The sequence below is a fragment of the Siphateles boraxobius genome, unplaced genomic scaffold, assembly GCF_051911475.1.
Source record: "Siphateles boraxobius isolate OS27281-9 unplaced genomic scaffold, OSU_SipBor_1 48, whole genome shotgun sequence".
Lineage (NCBI taxonomy): Eukaryota > Metazoa > Chordata > Actinopteri > Cypriniformes > Leuciscidae > Siphateles > Siphateles boraxobius.
Window position 1 is genome coordinate 8291100 of NW_027509119.1, and position 16216 is coordinate 8307315.

Genomic DNA, 16216 nt, shown 5'->3' on the forward strand with positions numbered 1-16216 from the left:
ATAAGACTTTCATTCATCTTCTGAACACAAATGAAGATGTTTTCGATGAAATCTGAGATCTTTCTGTCCCTCCATTGACAGCAACGCAACTACCACTATTTGACGCTTCAAATAGTTCATAAATAGATCGTAAAACTAATCAATATGAATTGAGTGGTTTAGTCCAAATTTTCTGAAGAGACACGGTCGCTTTATATGATGAACAGATTACATTTAGGCTTTTATTCACATTTAAACATTGATATTGATTCTCGCGTGTCAAATGAACATGCTCGAGCTTACGTTTAGTAGATCTGATGTGTGAGTTGACCAAAAGAAAGCTGCTTGTTTGGAAAGTGATTTCTGTATGAGTTGTGCTTCATACATCATTACACTGACAATAGACACTGGGTGTTTTTTGCCTGTGAAATATAACAAATCAATTAAGTTAGTGAGTGACACTGATAACAGAAAAGACACTAGCTTGTCACCAACTACTGGTATAACAATGTAACATAACTACTTGAAGTCGGCATGAAACGGCTTCTCGAACAAGAAAATAATGTAGGGAGGGGCTTAATATTGTCATGGTGATTTGATTGGATGGTTGGATAGTTGTGGTTTGCTATTGGTCGATCTCATGTGAGCGACAGGTTGCCCCGCCCTCGCAACAGTAGATGTTGCTGCAAGAGGGAGGGGGAAGTTATTTTGATTAAATATTGATGCATACGAATTAAAAAAATGGATGTGCATGGATTATTTACATTTTAATTTTCATGGTGACTTTAAAGGGCTTCCGAAGTAATCTTTTGGTCAGCTAATTCAAAAGATTCGCGCAATTGGGATGAATTGAAATCTCATCACTACGCTAAATATTTTGTTTGTTCATTTTAATAATTTAATATCACCAAAAACAAGGACTTGTTTCTTACTTCACCACTGTCATATGACAAGAAATTGTGGAAGCTTCCTATGGTTTGAACTCTCACTGGTGAACACTGAATGGGAACTCAAAAGTCGTTTTGAAAAACGCCGCGGCCACGTGAGCACAAACTTTAATGTCTCTTCGCGGAAGTGACGTCAGGGAAGCGATGGTGGCCCGTGTTGCTCTACCGTATTGGCTTTAAACTGTTCTCGGCGCTGAGAAATGGTACGCTTTTTCGATTTTTTTTACGAAATTTCTTTTCGCTTTCTCAAAGATTATCAAAAAGAAGCGGGATACGCATATTGGTTTTAATGTTGCAGCAGATGGACAGTCGCACTTCTCGTGGCTTTTGGCAGAACGGAGACATTTGTTCGACACTCCAGTTTGTTTGTCCATCTTAGCCAGCGAGCATTTGAAGGAGCCGGACAGAGAAACTACCTCTCTAAAGATAAAGACATTCACCAAGTGATTTTTAACCCACGCACTTTCTTTGTAAACGCTGCACTTTGGCAACCTTCACTCGTTTATTTGAATAATACCAAGACGCGTGAGGTGAGAAGTTGTGAATGGTTGGCAGGATCTTATTTCCACAGGTGTGTTGTGTTGCTCTTGTCAGCGGTGTGAATCACACCTCACGGACTCTGGTGTTATGGTTGACATGCTAAAGACCCGCCAATGTCTGCTCGGTGTGCGCACTTTCCTCGGCGTGACATCCAGGCTGTGGAGCTTCTTTTTATACATCCTCAGGAAGCACATACGAACGGTTAGTGTCCTTTTCATGTTTGAGCAACTTTTGTTTCATGACATGGCACTGGACTTTTCATGCAGGTGTCTGAAGGGAAAGCAGACACCTGTTTGGAAACATACAGGTTTGATAATCATTCTCCATCTCCTAGATGTTAATAAAGTAGCATATTTCATGTTTAGGCAACACTATTTCAATGTGTCCTTGTTACACGTTACATGCATTTACTATAGTAACTATAAATTAGGCATAATTACATGCAGCTAATCCTATAGTAAGTACATGTAGTTAACTACTCAGTGCTTAAATGTGCAATTACACAGTAACAGGGACACATTCAAATAAAGTGTTACCCATGTTTATTCTGTGCAAGTGGTCAGTGATTCATTAGAGAGACACATGTCCATTAAGACAGTTTATTTAGTTGGTAACTGCACAACTTGTTTGCTGGTTATGAAGAATAACGTGTTACACTGATTCCATTTAACACACTGACACAAACTAATGACAACAGATGTAACAACTCCTTAAATTGGTAAATGCGACACTTTACTTTAATAAACAGCCAAACATGTACAGTACCATTAGTGTAAAATAAGACATTTCACTATGCATCTTAAGCAATATTGATCAGGGGAGATAAGTGCAAACACCAAAATTTGTTGTTTTCATTTTATATAATTTTAATTTTTTGCAACCAGTGTTATTGTTTTTACTAAAAGCATACGTTCATTGAAATAAAGCTTAAATAATATATAAATATTTGATGGAAAAACTTAAATGAAATTACGAATTAAAATAAATGTAAGAGAAAGAACCTTAAACTAAAATGTATATGATATTTTACAGTGAGCCTAAAGCAATAATGATCAGGGAAAGATGGCTAACTCAAAAACAATTTTTAATAATATTTATAAAAATAGAGGATTCATAGTTTATAACATACTATACAAATAATATTAATAATAATATGTGAATATCCAGTAGCTGATAAATGAGTCACATGCTTTAGCTCAGAGTATGTAAACACTTAGACTAGGAAAACAGGCTGTAATCCCCCTGTGCACAACAGGCTTTGGCGAGCCAGTTGTATAATAATCTTTAAGATGATCATTAAGACGCAATTATAGAAGTATTACTCGTCTGGGACGCTGATATAGGTGCCGGGGTAGCGGACACTTCTCTGAACATGCTTTACAGTCGTGCAAGCATCGGGTCGGTTCAACTTGACCTGACATTATGAATGAATCCTTATTGAGGCCTAATGCAAGTTGGGAAAAAACAGCCCCCTTTTCAAAGTCACCCTGGCAGTTTCGCTCGGCTGTTCTCTCCGAAGTTCCTCTGACACTTTTAGACAGCTGGGAGAGCTAAAGATAGCTCAGAAGAGAGGGATTTGGAGAAAGAGAGGAAGAGTATCCACATTGTGGTGAGTGCTGGACTGAAGCAGAGGGTCTCGGACCTCTTAAAGAGACAGTGATCTGAGTTTGAGCTCAGTTCAATTCCTGAAGGTTGCGTACTCGAGTAAGCGGCTAATTCACCAGTTATTCAGGACACCTCTTAGATAATTTGGACTAATTTAGGGTTCTCACGGGCACTGAAACCCTGTATTATCGGCTTAATTGTCCATTTCTTGGCCTAGACGTGTTTTTAATAACATATTAGCCATGGAGATTTCTATAGTGAATTTTAAGGATCAACCAATATTGATTATATATCATGAATATGATTATTTCTTTATCTATATATTTATTTTATTATTATTATTGTTTGCCAATCTTGAATCATAAAAATATGAGATGGATGGATGGATGAATGGATTGGATTGGATTGGATAGATAGATGGATGTATGTATGGATAGATAAACAAATATTGGATAGATAGATGGTCAACAGTAGTTCTTGGAATGGTCCTGTATTTTTAAAGTTACTGTACTTTAAAAAAAAAAATCTGTATAATGTAAAGTTCCACCTCCTTCAGCAGTTTTAGACAAGATTTTTTTACTGTGCTTTCATGTGATGTTTAAATGGTCTTCATTCACTTGTCGTTAGAAACTAGTGACTTCTGAAAAGTTCAGAGTTAATAAATGTAGGCCTAAATGTTTAATTAAAACCATTATATCTTGCTAAATAAACTGTAAAAGGTGTGCACACAATGTCCTCTGCTGCATTGTACATGTGTCATGCGCTGTGCTGTACTGAAGTGGCTGTTTCCTGTTTTGTCGTCTTCCTGTTCTAGATAATCCAGTATCAAACGGTGCGATATGACATTTTAGCATTGTCCCCCGTTTCCAGAAACCGACTCAGTGAGTACATCTTTTCTTCTCCTCAAGTTAGACGTTATTATTATGACAACACAAAGCTGCCGGTGAGATTTAACATGCCCAATCTGAGTGTTACTTTTCTTTACGACAGCTAAATTGAGACGGTGTTGTGTTTGTGTTATGTCTTTTCATATATGTTGACTGACCTGTCAATTTGTGTTTGTATTCATGTTCAGACACCGTGAAGCGAAAGATCCTAGTTTTAGATCTTGACGAGACATTGATCCATTCGCACCACGATGGAGTCCTCAGACCTACAGTACGGCCTGGCACACCGCCAGACTTCATCCTCAAAGTAAGATGAAACATTTTTGTTACAGAGTACGTTAAAACTGCACTAAAAATGCACATCTATAGACCAACGCTCATTAAAAACCTAGAAATTTCAGGTATTGAGATTCCAGGCCAGGGAAATTCATGGAAATTTCTATTTACCGTTAAGTTTTTCTAGTTATGCTTAGCTCTAAAATAGTTCATTATCTAGCAGCTGCTCTTTGTTGCTCTTACAAAATAAAGATTTTTCTTATATTAAAGATATATTTTTTAATTAAATTAAAAACTATTAAAATCATAAATACTATTTTTTATATTATAAAAGTAAAATAATTATAATATTTATTAAAATGATAAAAAACTATTAAATGTTAAAGTATAACATAGTCTATAATAATAAAAATTATTATTATATTTTAATTATTATCAAGGCTGTACGTTAACTTTTTTGAACATTGCTATGATATTGCTGTCGCTGGTGCTACAGATGTTGATAGTTTTATAGCACAGGCCACACAATTATAGCACAAGTATGAAACGCCTGTTGGCATTACTGAAAACAACCATAGTTCATCATGCATGCTATATATGTATGCTAATTATGTTATCAATCACCAAATCACTGTTTAGGGGTGGGTGATCATTTATTCTGTTGTTTTTGAGTTTATGGAGCAAAGTAAATGAAATAAATATGAACAGAAGTCTCATAAACTATACTTAACAAAGAGCCCATTTTTCATGAGCATATTTTCCCAGGAAAATTATTAACTGCGATATATATTGCACTATTATACTTCAGTATATTTACATAATATATCTGAATTCCTAATATATTTATTAAATTTTGTGAAATACACACATTTTTTCATCTGAAGAAGGAAAGACGCAGGTAATCGCACACGGTCAGTCGATCTCTCTCACTTGCTGTCTGTACTGGAACAATATCATTCATAAAACGCATTAAACTTTAGTTTACAAAGACGTGAAACTCACTGAGTGGTCTGGGGTGTTCGCTGATATGCTCACGCAAAAATCGCTGTAAAAGATGCTTTCCAACAGGTGTTTTACCATTCGTTGTAAAACTGTGGACCTATTTTTCCAACGCCTCACACCCGTACATTCTTCCGTTGAGAGCTTGAATAATAGACACTCCAGCCCGGTTAGTGGAGATAATGCACCTTTGCCAATGTTTGGATAGTGTAGCCTACGATACCGCGACTGCATAAGACTACATAAAGAATACAAACAACCCCATTTCCGTTTCCGGCGGCGGAGTAATACCGTACCTCACAGAACATCCAATACAAGTCAATGGAGTTGAACAAAAACTACGATAAAACCTGTTGGAAAGCATCTTTTGCAGCGATTTTTGTGTGAGCATATCAGTGAACACCCCAGACCACTCGCTGAGTTTCACGTCTTTGTAAACTAAAGTTTAATGTGTTTTATGAATGATTGTTCCAGTGCCCCTATGAAACCATTGTGGAGGTGGGGGGTGCTAACACAGAAACCTAAAAATCTCGGGACAGCAGCATTTGTCCAAATTTCTATCTTAACCGTTCTATTTCATCAGAAACGATCTTAAAACAGGGCTTTAAGTGTAAAATACCGAACATGTCCTTTCAATAAAAAAAAAATACATTCGTCACTCTTGTTATTTTTATTAACTTGTTTAACATTCATGACAAATGCATGAAGTGTAAAACAAGAATGACATGTGAACATAACGGTTGCTTGCATTCTTCTGCGGTTGGCTTGTCAGTATCGTGGTATTACAATTTTGCGGTTATCGCTACAGCATTACATGCTTGACATAGGCCCTGTTTACACTTGGTATTAAGATGCGTTTTTGGTCAATCAGATCACAAGTAGACGAGGGAGACGCGTTCGATTTACACCTGGTGTTTTAATCCGTCTCCTTCTTCACTTTCAACCCCTTCTGTCCTGATTTCTCCGAGGGGGAGGGTCTATGGGCGGGTAAATATAGTTGTTTTCTTTTTCTTTTTTCTTCTCCAGACCTTTCGATCTAATGGACAAACTAAGCTTGTGCAATTTACATATGAACGCGACCAGGGATGATTGAAAAACATCCGGAGAGCATCAGCTTTCGTTTTCTGCTCTGACAGCCACAAGAACATGTCGAACACTGAGTGTGTGTTAGAAATCAGGAATGATGAGAGAACATTGTGCTTGGTATGTTTTTCGTCTTGGGTCTCCAGCCAACAAAGTTTAAATCCTGTCTGTCTAGTGCGCTTCCCATATGTTTACACATTAGGTCAGTAGGATGAGAGTAGACTGTCTTTTGTGGCTGTTCAAACACATTCGACCACATGTTTACACTACGAAAGCAATCCGGTCTAATGTGTTTTCCACTACCTCTGGAAGTGGTCGAAAGTGGACAAGCTCAAACCATTTAGAGCCCATTTACACCTGTATTTAGTGTCGTCCACTTGTGATCCGATTGACCAAAATGCATCTTAATACCAGGTGTAAACAGAGCCATTAAGACAAAAGATTCTGTCAAACTACTACTTTTTGTTGGTTAGGCCGTGTGTCCACAAAAGCGTTTTTTCAAGCTCCTGGTGTAAAATTCGAATTGTTTTTCAATGGGAGCGCCGCATTTTTTAAACGCCATGAGCGTAACGAGGCGCTGAGCGTGTATTTAACGCTCAAGCGCTGAGCGCCCAGCGTTTTTTACTGGTCGCCGAGAGTTGAAAAATGTTTAACTTTGGGTAAAATGCTGTCAAAAAAACGCTGTAGGCATCACTGTCACTTTTACACAGCCATCCAATCACTGTGGAGGAGGGGCGGGACAAATACCACACGACCAACTGTCACAACATTCTTTATGTATGACGACGTCAACCAGCAGAGCTAACCGAACAAAATGGATGAAAAATAATTTTTTTGTATGAAACAAAATTATCTGCAAAATCAGTTATTTCTGCGGTTATTCTGTATCATAGCAACGAATCGTCTCAACTGAAAAAACGCAGCGCTGCCAAAACGCTCTCAAGCGCCCACAGCTAGGCGTTTTCAGCAGAGCGTCTAGCGTTTTCAGCCGGCTAAAAACGCTTTGGTGGACACACAGCCTTAGAGTATTTATTTTTCCAAAAATCTCCCTATCATTTCAGAAAATAGTAAAACTGCAAGCATGTGAACTATAAGCACATCTGAGGTGCAAAAGGTTTCAAATTAAACAAGGCTTTGCACTTAATGTGTTCTGTGCTGTTTCTCAGTCATGCCTGTTTGTTTATCACTCTGTGTCTGTAAACTTTAAGCAGTAGCTACTTCGTTGCGCGAATTTATTTATATAACGTGATCTGCATGAAATGGCTCTCGTTTCATCACCATGAAAGCTGCAGCGCATACGAGTGGGAAAAAAAGTTTGCACACAACCAACTCTCACATCATACAAACAAACAAGTCAGTCTTACACACGTGTTGCTGTGGTAAGTTTTCATCGGGCAGAACAATTTTTCGTGACATGTAGGTTGCCCTGTACAGCCCTTCTCGATTAATCATGAATCACTGTGATTTTCACCCAAATGTCTCTTTCATTTTCTCATGACAACTGTCATTTTTTTCAGGTGGTAATAGACAAACACCCAGTCAGATTCTTTGTACATAAAAGGCCGCATGTCGACTTCTTCTTAGAGGTGGTCAGTCAGTGGTATGAGTTAGTAGTGTTCACTGCTAGTATGGAGATCTATGGCTCTGCAGTAGCTGATAAGCTGGATAACAACAAGGGAATCCTAAAAAGAAGATACTACAGACAGGTAATCACTGAAACTCTTTACATTTCATTGTTCTTAAACCTTTCCTATGAGAAATATGGAAAAGGCAGAAATTAGTCAAGGATATATTTCAACAATACTCTCCATTTCTTTATCTTGTGCAGCACTGTACACTGGATTCAGGTAGTTATATTAAAGACCTGTCCGTTGTACATGATGACTTATCAAGTGTAGTCATTCTTGACAACTCGCCAGGGGCATATCGCAGTCATCCAGGTAAGACTATAACGTGATTTCAACAACGCGCTTTAGTTTGCACTGGTTCCTTTGCAGGATTAACTTGTAACTTGTTGCCCAGCTGGTCTCACTGCATGATATCTGTGGTTGTGTACTTTAGGCCATTTCAGCCTCACCTTGTTAAGCATGTTCAGCGTCACAGTAATGTATGCCATATGAAAAAACAGTATTTAATATCACATATAGGATTTATATATCATATTATATAGTTATATACTGAAAACTTTTAGAATTCCAACAATTCCAACAATTTGTTTTATGAATTTTACTCTGCAATGCATCACATTATGGAAGTAAATTATAAAGTTGACTTTTGATGTTGAAATTGATCATGCATATAATGAACATCTGAACTTTAGGATGCAAAGTAAATGACTAAATAGAAAAACAGCAGTCAGTCAATACCAATTTAAACATCACTTTAGAAAGAACTGATCAATAAATGAATAGCTTGGTCTTGAATAAAACACATTTTACTGCTCTGTGATGTTTTTTGGTTGTCACATGAGAGAAAGTTCATTGACAAAAAGGGTCCATTGTCTGTTGCCATTGTCAATAGTGTAGCGATGTATGAAGTCACTTTCAAACCGAGCAGATTTCTGTTGGTCAGTGCAGCGAGTCCATGTGACCAACAATGATAAATGTAACCGCACATTTAGTCACAAATGTATAGATATAGATTAAAATGTATGTTTGCTGATTTTCAACCCGCTTTGTATTGGTACAATGACGGTAGTATATATAAATGAAGAGTGTTTTTCTTTCTCTCTGTGTTAACTGGACTGAGAAATTCCAGTTTATTTGTCAGCTCCAGGGCTTTCGTGAAAACTAAAGATTATACTTCCACGTTTTTTTATCCCCGCCCAATGAGAGTCAGATCGACAGAGGATTATTAACACAACTGTTATTGTAAGGGTAGGTTCATCACTGAAAAATGTATAGTACTTCATCTACTCTTTAAACAGTATTATTGTAAAAAAAACTATGGCAACAGCCTACATGCCGGTTGGTTTGGCAGAAGGTGCTCCCCGTTCCTCTTCTTCCAAATGAACGGATGAAATGGCCGTTTCTTTCGTTTTTTCCCCCAGTTTCATCTAAAACACTCTGTTCATTGTCATTCAGTTTAAAATGTAGACTACAAACACAGAGGTTTTTCAGATTTTCCGTTGCAGTGTCCCGTCGTCTCCATATTTGCTATTCTTTGCACCCTTTAGCTTCTGCCTACAACACTCTGGATCCTTCACTGGAAACAGAAAATAACTTTTTATTTGCATTCTTGCACCCAGGAACAATACAAGTCAAAACTGTTGTGTCTAAAAGTTTGCTAAGAAGTATTTCCTACTCAAGCAAAGCAGTATTTGACTGGTCAGGCCTATGCAATAGCAGACTTGGAGTGGCCTTTGACGATAACATGCCCACTGCATTATGGGTGTTTTCCTACTTGTTATTACCCATTTCCTACCTGTTCAATTTAAATTTTCCACCCTATTTGGCAAAAGGCAAGATAACAGCCTTTTTTCTATGTTTTCTCAAGTAGCACCGATTTCAGAAATCATTTCACCTTTCTACCGAATAGACATCCAAGTTTTCTTGAAAGCCCATTTTTTATCGAATGACCAATTTATTATAAAAGGTCTACTGATGAAAAAGTGGTTTTCCTCCAGAACGTGTTTGGTTTGAATGTGTAATTGTTATCTACATTTATTTATTCTGACCCATAGATAATGCAATACCTATAAAGTCATGGTTTAGTGACCCCAGTGACACAGCACTTCTTAACCTGCTGCCCATGCTGGATGCACTAAGGTGAGGATCTTAAAGTAACTAAAACATGGTACAATTTTTATGCTGTTGACTTGAAATCTTATAGCACCACTTCATTTTGTGTTCCCTCTTCAGGTTCACCGCAGACGTACGGTCCGTCCTGAGCAGAAATCTCCACCAGCATCGACTCTGGTGATCATCTGACCGAGGGCTTTCTTCAAGTCTGTTCTTTTTTTTTCTTCTTTTTTTTCTTTCGTTTTGTCGAACTGCTTCCCTATCTGACATCCGCCTGATCATTCTCCCTCGACTCTTGGCTCATCGCCTTCCAAAAACGGCCTTACATGAGGTCTATCAGGAGGAGAGTCAATCCTGAACTCAAAGGGGATAGAAAAGGCAAACTTTAGGATGTTTCAGGAAGCTTTTTTGCCTACGTTTTTTTCCCCTTCTTCAGAATGGAGTCTCTGCCTTACAGTTCTACCTATGCTGATCGTATGCGAGTTATGTTTGTGCTATGTGTGTATGAGGACATCTGCTGTTTTTCTTTTTAATTATTTGAAGATATGGAGTGACTGGATACTGAAGCAAGATGAAAACAAACCATTTCATGACTTGCGTCTAAAATTCCAGTTTGGGACGTCATACCTCACTTCTAAAGGTGGCGCAAACGGAGATCTACGAAACAGACTGGCTAAAAAAAGCCACAGACACTCTGCACATCTGATAGAGTTCACTGGAAAAACTATTGATGAGTCAGAACAGTTGGGGGTTATTGTTGTAGGGTTGTGTATGCTATTATTGAGGTACTGTTTTGGAAAACATGGGTTTTAACGACTTCTGTATGGTAGACCTGTCCAAATTCAGAATGTGGAAGATAGTATTATCCATATTCTGCAGCAAATTCTTAATTTTTTATTTTTTTTATTCTGGTCAATTGTCATCCTGATTTATTTTTTGGCAGTAAATGAATTGATCATGATTATCAGGGAGGATGTAATAGATTATGTGCTTTAAAGAAGCTAAACGACAGATTTTAAGCCTTTCTGCTCTAATCTTCTCTACAAGAATGTATTTGGTTGGTTATGAAATCCTACCACTTGGGCGCCTTTTAAAAAAAAAAATCTTTCCTGAAAAATGTAATAATGACAAGACTTGAATTTATAAAACTTGTACTTTGTTGTATTGAAGAGCTGACTGAGCAACAGACACCTTTTTTTTTTTTACTCAAGGCCTTGTTGGTTTCTCTGTGCACCTGTCAGATAATGTCAATTCTGTTCTCATCAATCAAACACTTAAGTCTCAAGGCAGCTTCCTGGGACACAAGGAGTCCATAGACCTGTGCACGTTACTAATAAAAACGTGTCACTATCTCATACTCTGGGATCAGTTTCCTTTTACTGTCTTATTAATAGTATACTCTGCAAAATTTTGGAATTAGGCAACAAATGTCTTCTACCCTTTTGCTGCAGAAAAAAAAAACTTTAAAAAAGTTTTTATACAAATATATATAAATAGTGTATGTGTGTACACACACTCACGCTCACTCTCTCCTAGGCAAAATAAGAAAAAATGGTAAGAAATGTTGTGGTCTTTTAATGGTCTACCATTTTAATCACAAATCACTGGCCATGATTTATATAATATATAACAGAGATAATTCAAATTGTGTACTAATAGAATTTTTTGTCACTATAGGCCTACTTGACTGCCATTTTGTTTTCTTGTTTTAAGCATAAACTTGATTAAATTGTTTGAGGGAATTTAAGTATTTTTACGGGACAAGACAAAAGCCGATTATATATGTTTGCAGTGTAATAATGCTGTTTCCGTGTACAGTATGACTTTTTTTATGTTAACTTTTTACAAGCAAAGAGAACAGTTTGCTGACGTTGAGATCGATTAATAAAAATTGTTTATTTTTTTATTAATTCATTAATAAATTACCGTTTGCATATTTGCTCTTAGGCTTGTTCGACTTGAACCGGCGCTGCGCAGACCGATCGGTTGATGACATCAAAGTACCGCGAGAGCGATTCAAAAGCATAAGGAGCCGTCTGCTCTCTAATCGCTCTCGCGGTACTTTGATGTCATCAACCGATCGGTCTGTGCAGCGCCGGTTCAAGTCGAACAAGCCTCTTATTAAACACCTCTGCGTCACTTTGAATACCGGAAGTGAGGGCAGTATAGTCATATGACTGACCGGAGCACCGCTTGACAATTCTACAGTGTGTACAACCGAGAAAGTAGTTCCGACCTTACAAATAACGGTATTGCAATAACGAAATGTCAGAAAACACTTAAGTAACAATCGAGTAACTTCAATAAGCCTTGCGGCAAATACTTTAAATATCAGTTTTTTTCAGGATGCGTGGTTTTCAGAAAAATACGAGTTTGAGTTGACAAAAATAATGTAAATATTGTGTGCCCGTATTAATGCGCAGAAGGAAAGGCACTAGCTGTGTATGAGAGAAGAAGCCTTGGTCACATTTCTTACACTTCTGTGTGTTTCTGAGACACAGTTACTCTTCCTTTAGTAACCATGAAGTTTCAATACAAAGAAGAGCATCCTTTTGAGAAGAGGCGATCAGAGGGAGAGAAAATCAGGAAGAAATATCCAGACAGGGTTCCTGTAAGTCGATTTGTATCGTTTGAAATGTGTAAACAGAAGCTCGCGTTCTAGGGAACCACAATAAACCAGTAAAACGTGAAAGGCGTGAGTGATATACATTATTTGAACGGTTCGTCCGTGACAAAACAAACTCATCTTGTGTTTATTCGTTCTTTCTAAGCATAAGTTACACGAACAAAAGCAGCTTTAGCTTAAGTAGCACGTGAATGGCGAAACTGCTGAAGGCCACGTTGATGTATCATCTAAAATTCTTTATTGTTATTATTAAAATAAATAGTTATGTTATGCTTGTTAATAGCGTATTTGAACGGTTATAGAAATCAAATCACTTTTTTCAAATCTTCTTTGAAAGGCGAACAATTCAACACTCATTCAGCTCATTTTGTTTTTGTGGTCTCATCTGCTTTAATCCGCAAGGCTTTATTAAAAGATTGAACTAGCCTAAATGAAGTGTAATGCGGTGTGTATGAACTTATTTAAATTTTGTTTATGTGTAAAATAATACATTTTAAGGACCACGTTGAAGTGGTGAATCTTAAAATAGCCTCGATGGCCTTTACAGTCAACATGTTTACATTCAGAAGGTTGACTTTGTTTACCTTATAACCAAGCCAGTAAAACAACAAAACAAGCAATCCTCTAAAGATTCAATTTTGAAATAATTTTAATATTGATTTAATTGTATTCCTTTTGTTTTGTTCACTTACAACCAAAATAAGGTGGTGTTTTGTTGCATATAAAAAAGTGTGCGAGTCATTTTATATCAGGTTCAAATGAATCAATTGTTTTAAGTGCCCAAATATGACTGATAATTATAAAATCAACATCGACTATAAAAGTAGCTCTAGTATTGTACACAACATAACGTTTTACAGCTCTAATGTCCTGTTTCTTGCTAGAATTGTATGTAATGTCTGTTTTTTCCGTTGTAATGGTTAAGCTTTTTTTAAAAAGTTCACAGATTGGCTGTTCTTGGTCATTGAATCTTTTGCATTCTAGATGTTTTATAGTCTCACTGCTTATTTCTGTGTGTGCTTGTTCAACATTGTGCCAGATATATAGATTTTATTCAACACATGTTAAAAAATTGCTCTGTTTTTTTTCATTTCAAAAATCAATCGAAAGTGAATCATCATTCAGTTTCATATAATGCTTAGTTAACTCTACCAACTCTACCATTCCTACACTTAAAAAAAGTTGATTTGATTCTGTATTTGATTCTGTACTAGGTAATTGTGGAAAAAGCTCCTAAAGCCAGAATAGGTGACCTAGACAAGAAGAAATACCTGGTCCCCTCTGACCTGACGGGTAAGTCGTTTTATGTCTCAATTTTTTTTAAATTGCTTCAGAAAATGCTGTGAAAAGAAGATACATTTTTGTTGAGCTTTTCTATGTTGGCATAGCAAAAGTACTCATTAAAGTGCCCCTATTATGCTATTTTTAACCCTCTGGGGTCCTTCGGTCCAAATGGACCCGACGCAGTTAAATGTTTTTTTTTTTTTAAATCATAGCTTCGTCGGAATGGTCTGAAATTTGGTGACTTTTTTGGTACTTGGTATATGAACATCCAAAAAAATTGGGGACAGGATTTGAATAATCTAAGTGGTTGTAAAAAAAAAATGTCACACACAGGACCTTCGGGTCCAAATGGACCCGGATAGGAAATCAATTGCAAATTGGCAAAAATGTGAAAATACCGAGTTTTTTTGTGCGTACAATCTACAAATCAGCCACGATCCAGAGAAAAAGTACACAACAGTGAAGGGGTGAATCTATAAAACATCAAGAGTGCAAAACGGACACATCCACATCCACACACATACACACACACAAAAACACACTTTTATACATAAACAAACCAATAAATTCAGATTTCATATGTGTTTTGCATATTTTAAATGCTCAGTTTGTTCACCAGATGGCATCCATCTCATTTCAAAAATTGCTTTCATGAGGTCTAGGCTTGACTCTAAAATGAAATACAGCTTTAAAAAAAATAAAAAAAAAATATATTTTTTAAATAATTTTCTATTATATTCAATGGGGGGCAAACTGGGGGGAAATGGGTCGTATTTATTGCATAAATATTAATTATAAATCATAAAATTCTCAAAACACCAAAAAAGAAAAGAAAAAATATTATAAAAAACAAGAAAAAAAAAATTATGATTTTCTTTTAATAAATATGAATCCCACCCTTCCGGCCCATTTGGACCCGAAGGTCCTGAGTGTGACTCTGAAATGAAGGACCCCAGAGGTTAAAGGTTCCCAATTTTGTCTTGGAGTCTCCCACAATAGGTTTACATGCATCCAAGGTCAAAAAAACCACTGCAATTGTCTCATAATATACACTGCAGCATCACCTCTTTTCTCACAGTGTCTGAAACAGTTCGATAAAGGATTCAGTCTCTATAAACTCCTCTTTTCAAGAGCCAACTCTGAACAGTTCAGAATTGGTTCATTCTTTTGGGAGACAATAACTCCACTTATCGTGCACTTTAATCTTTAAAACTTTATCTTTTACGTTCACAAACAGCCATATAGCACACTACATGAAAGGTAATATCTGATCAAGCATAATAGGGGCACTGTCAAGTATGTTTTTCTTTCTATAGTGTTTTTTATTATGGATTTATCTGTTGTTGTAGTGGGCCAGTTTTACTTTCTCATCCGAAAACGAATCCACCTGAGAGCCGAGGATGCTCTCTTCTTCTTCGTAAACAATGTCATTCCCCCTACCTCTGCCACCATGGGCCAGTTGTACCAGGTATTTCACTCTTTCCTCATCAATATCGAAGTCGTTTTATTATGTTCCTCTGATAATTTCATGTTCTCGCACACAGGAACATCATGAAGAAGACTTCTTCCTTTACATCGCCTACAGTGACGAGAGTGTGTATGGAGAATAGAGCCAAAGGGAAATTACCCTCACCCTCCTCTCTCTCTTCCTTTTAAAACAATATATAGACGTCATTCTGGCAGCCTAGAGCTCTCAGAACTGAAGTATCAGATGCACTTTTGCTTTAATTCGATCATATCTCCTTTCATGTTTTTATCCTTTAATTTCTGATGTTTATTTGAATTTACTAAGAAGTAGTTTTTCCATTTTACGTTATTCCTACAAAACGGTGTCTTACAAAACTGTCAGGCACTAGCTCTAATACAATGAAAATGTCACTGATACTGTTACATTTTGAATTGATTTCAGCTTTCGTTTCCTAGTCATGCTCATTTTTAATGTTTCTGACCATAAACGAATGTTTGCTCTTTCTAGATGGTTTCTAACTAGCATGTGCAGTCCAGCACTCGCTGGTCAGTCAGTTGAGAATTCGCTCTAAAGTGTATCCGCTTATCAGCTAAGTCTAATATGCTGTTGTTACTTTGATTTACTTTGATTATTGTACCTAAAAATGTAGCTAGGTATATTTATTTTAAGTTGTAAATCTAAAGTGCAAGTTTTATTTGCAGTTTTGTTTTTTTCTTATCTCGGTATTCAGCTGTATTTCTGGTACCCTTGTCGAAGACCATATAAACCAAACGCACGCAAAA

The 16216-nt window shown here is 36.9% G+C and overlaps 2 protein-coding genes across 2 annotated transcripts; both read left to right on the plus strand.

Annotated features, from left to right (window-relative positions):
- The first annotated feature begins 1039 nt into the window (after positions 1-1039).
- On the plus strand, positions 1040-11413 carry ctdnep1b (CTD nuclear envelope phosphatase 1b). The gene is made up of 7 exons (XM_077201802.1): positions 1040-1667; positions 3886-3952; positions 4147-4265; positions 7834-8022; positions 8145-8256; positions 9999-10083; positions 10177-11413. The coding sequence occupies exons 1-7, from the start codon at positions 1554-1556 to the stop codon at positions 10235-10237; spliced, it is 747 nt and encodes a 248-aa protein (XP_077057917.1). The 5' UTR covers positions 1040-1553; the 3' UTR covers positions 10238-11413.
- An 831-nt stretch (positions 11414-12244) lies between these two features.
- gabarapb (GABA(A) receptor-associated protein b) lies at positions 12245-16216 on the plus strand. Its single transcript, XM_077201804.1, has 4 exons — positions 12245-12667; positions 13897-13975; positions 15316-15434; positions 15511-16216. Exons 1-4 carry the CDS (start codon positions 12578-12580, stop codon positions 15574-15576), a joined length of 354 nt encoding a protein of 117 aa, XP_077057919.1. The 5' UTR covers positions 12245-12577; the 3' UTR covers positions 15577-16216.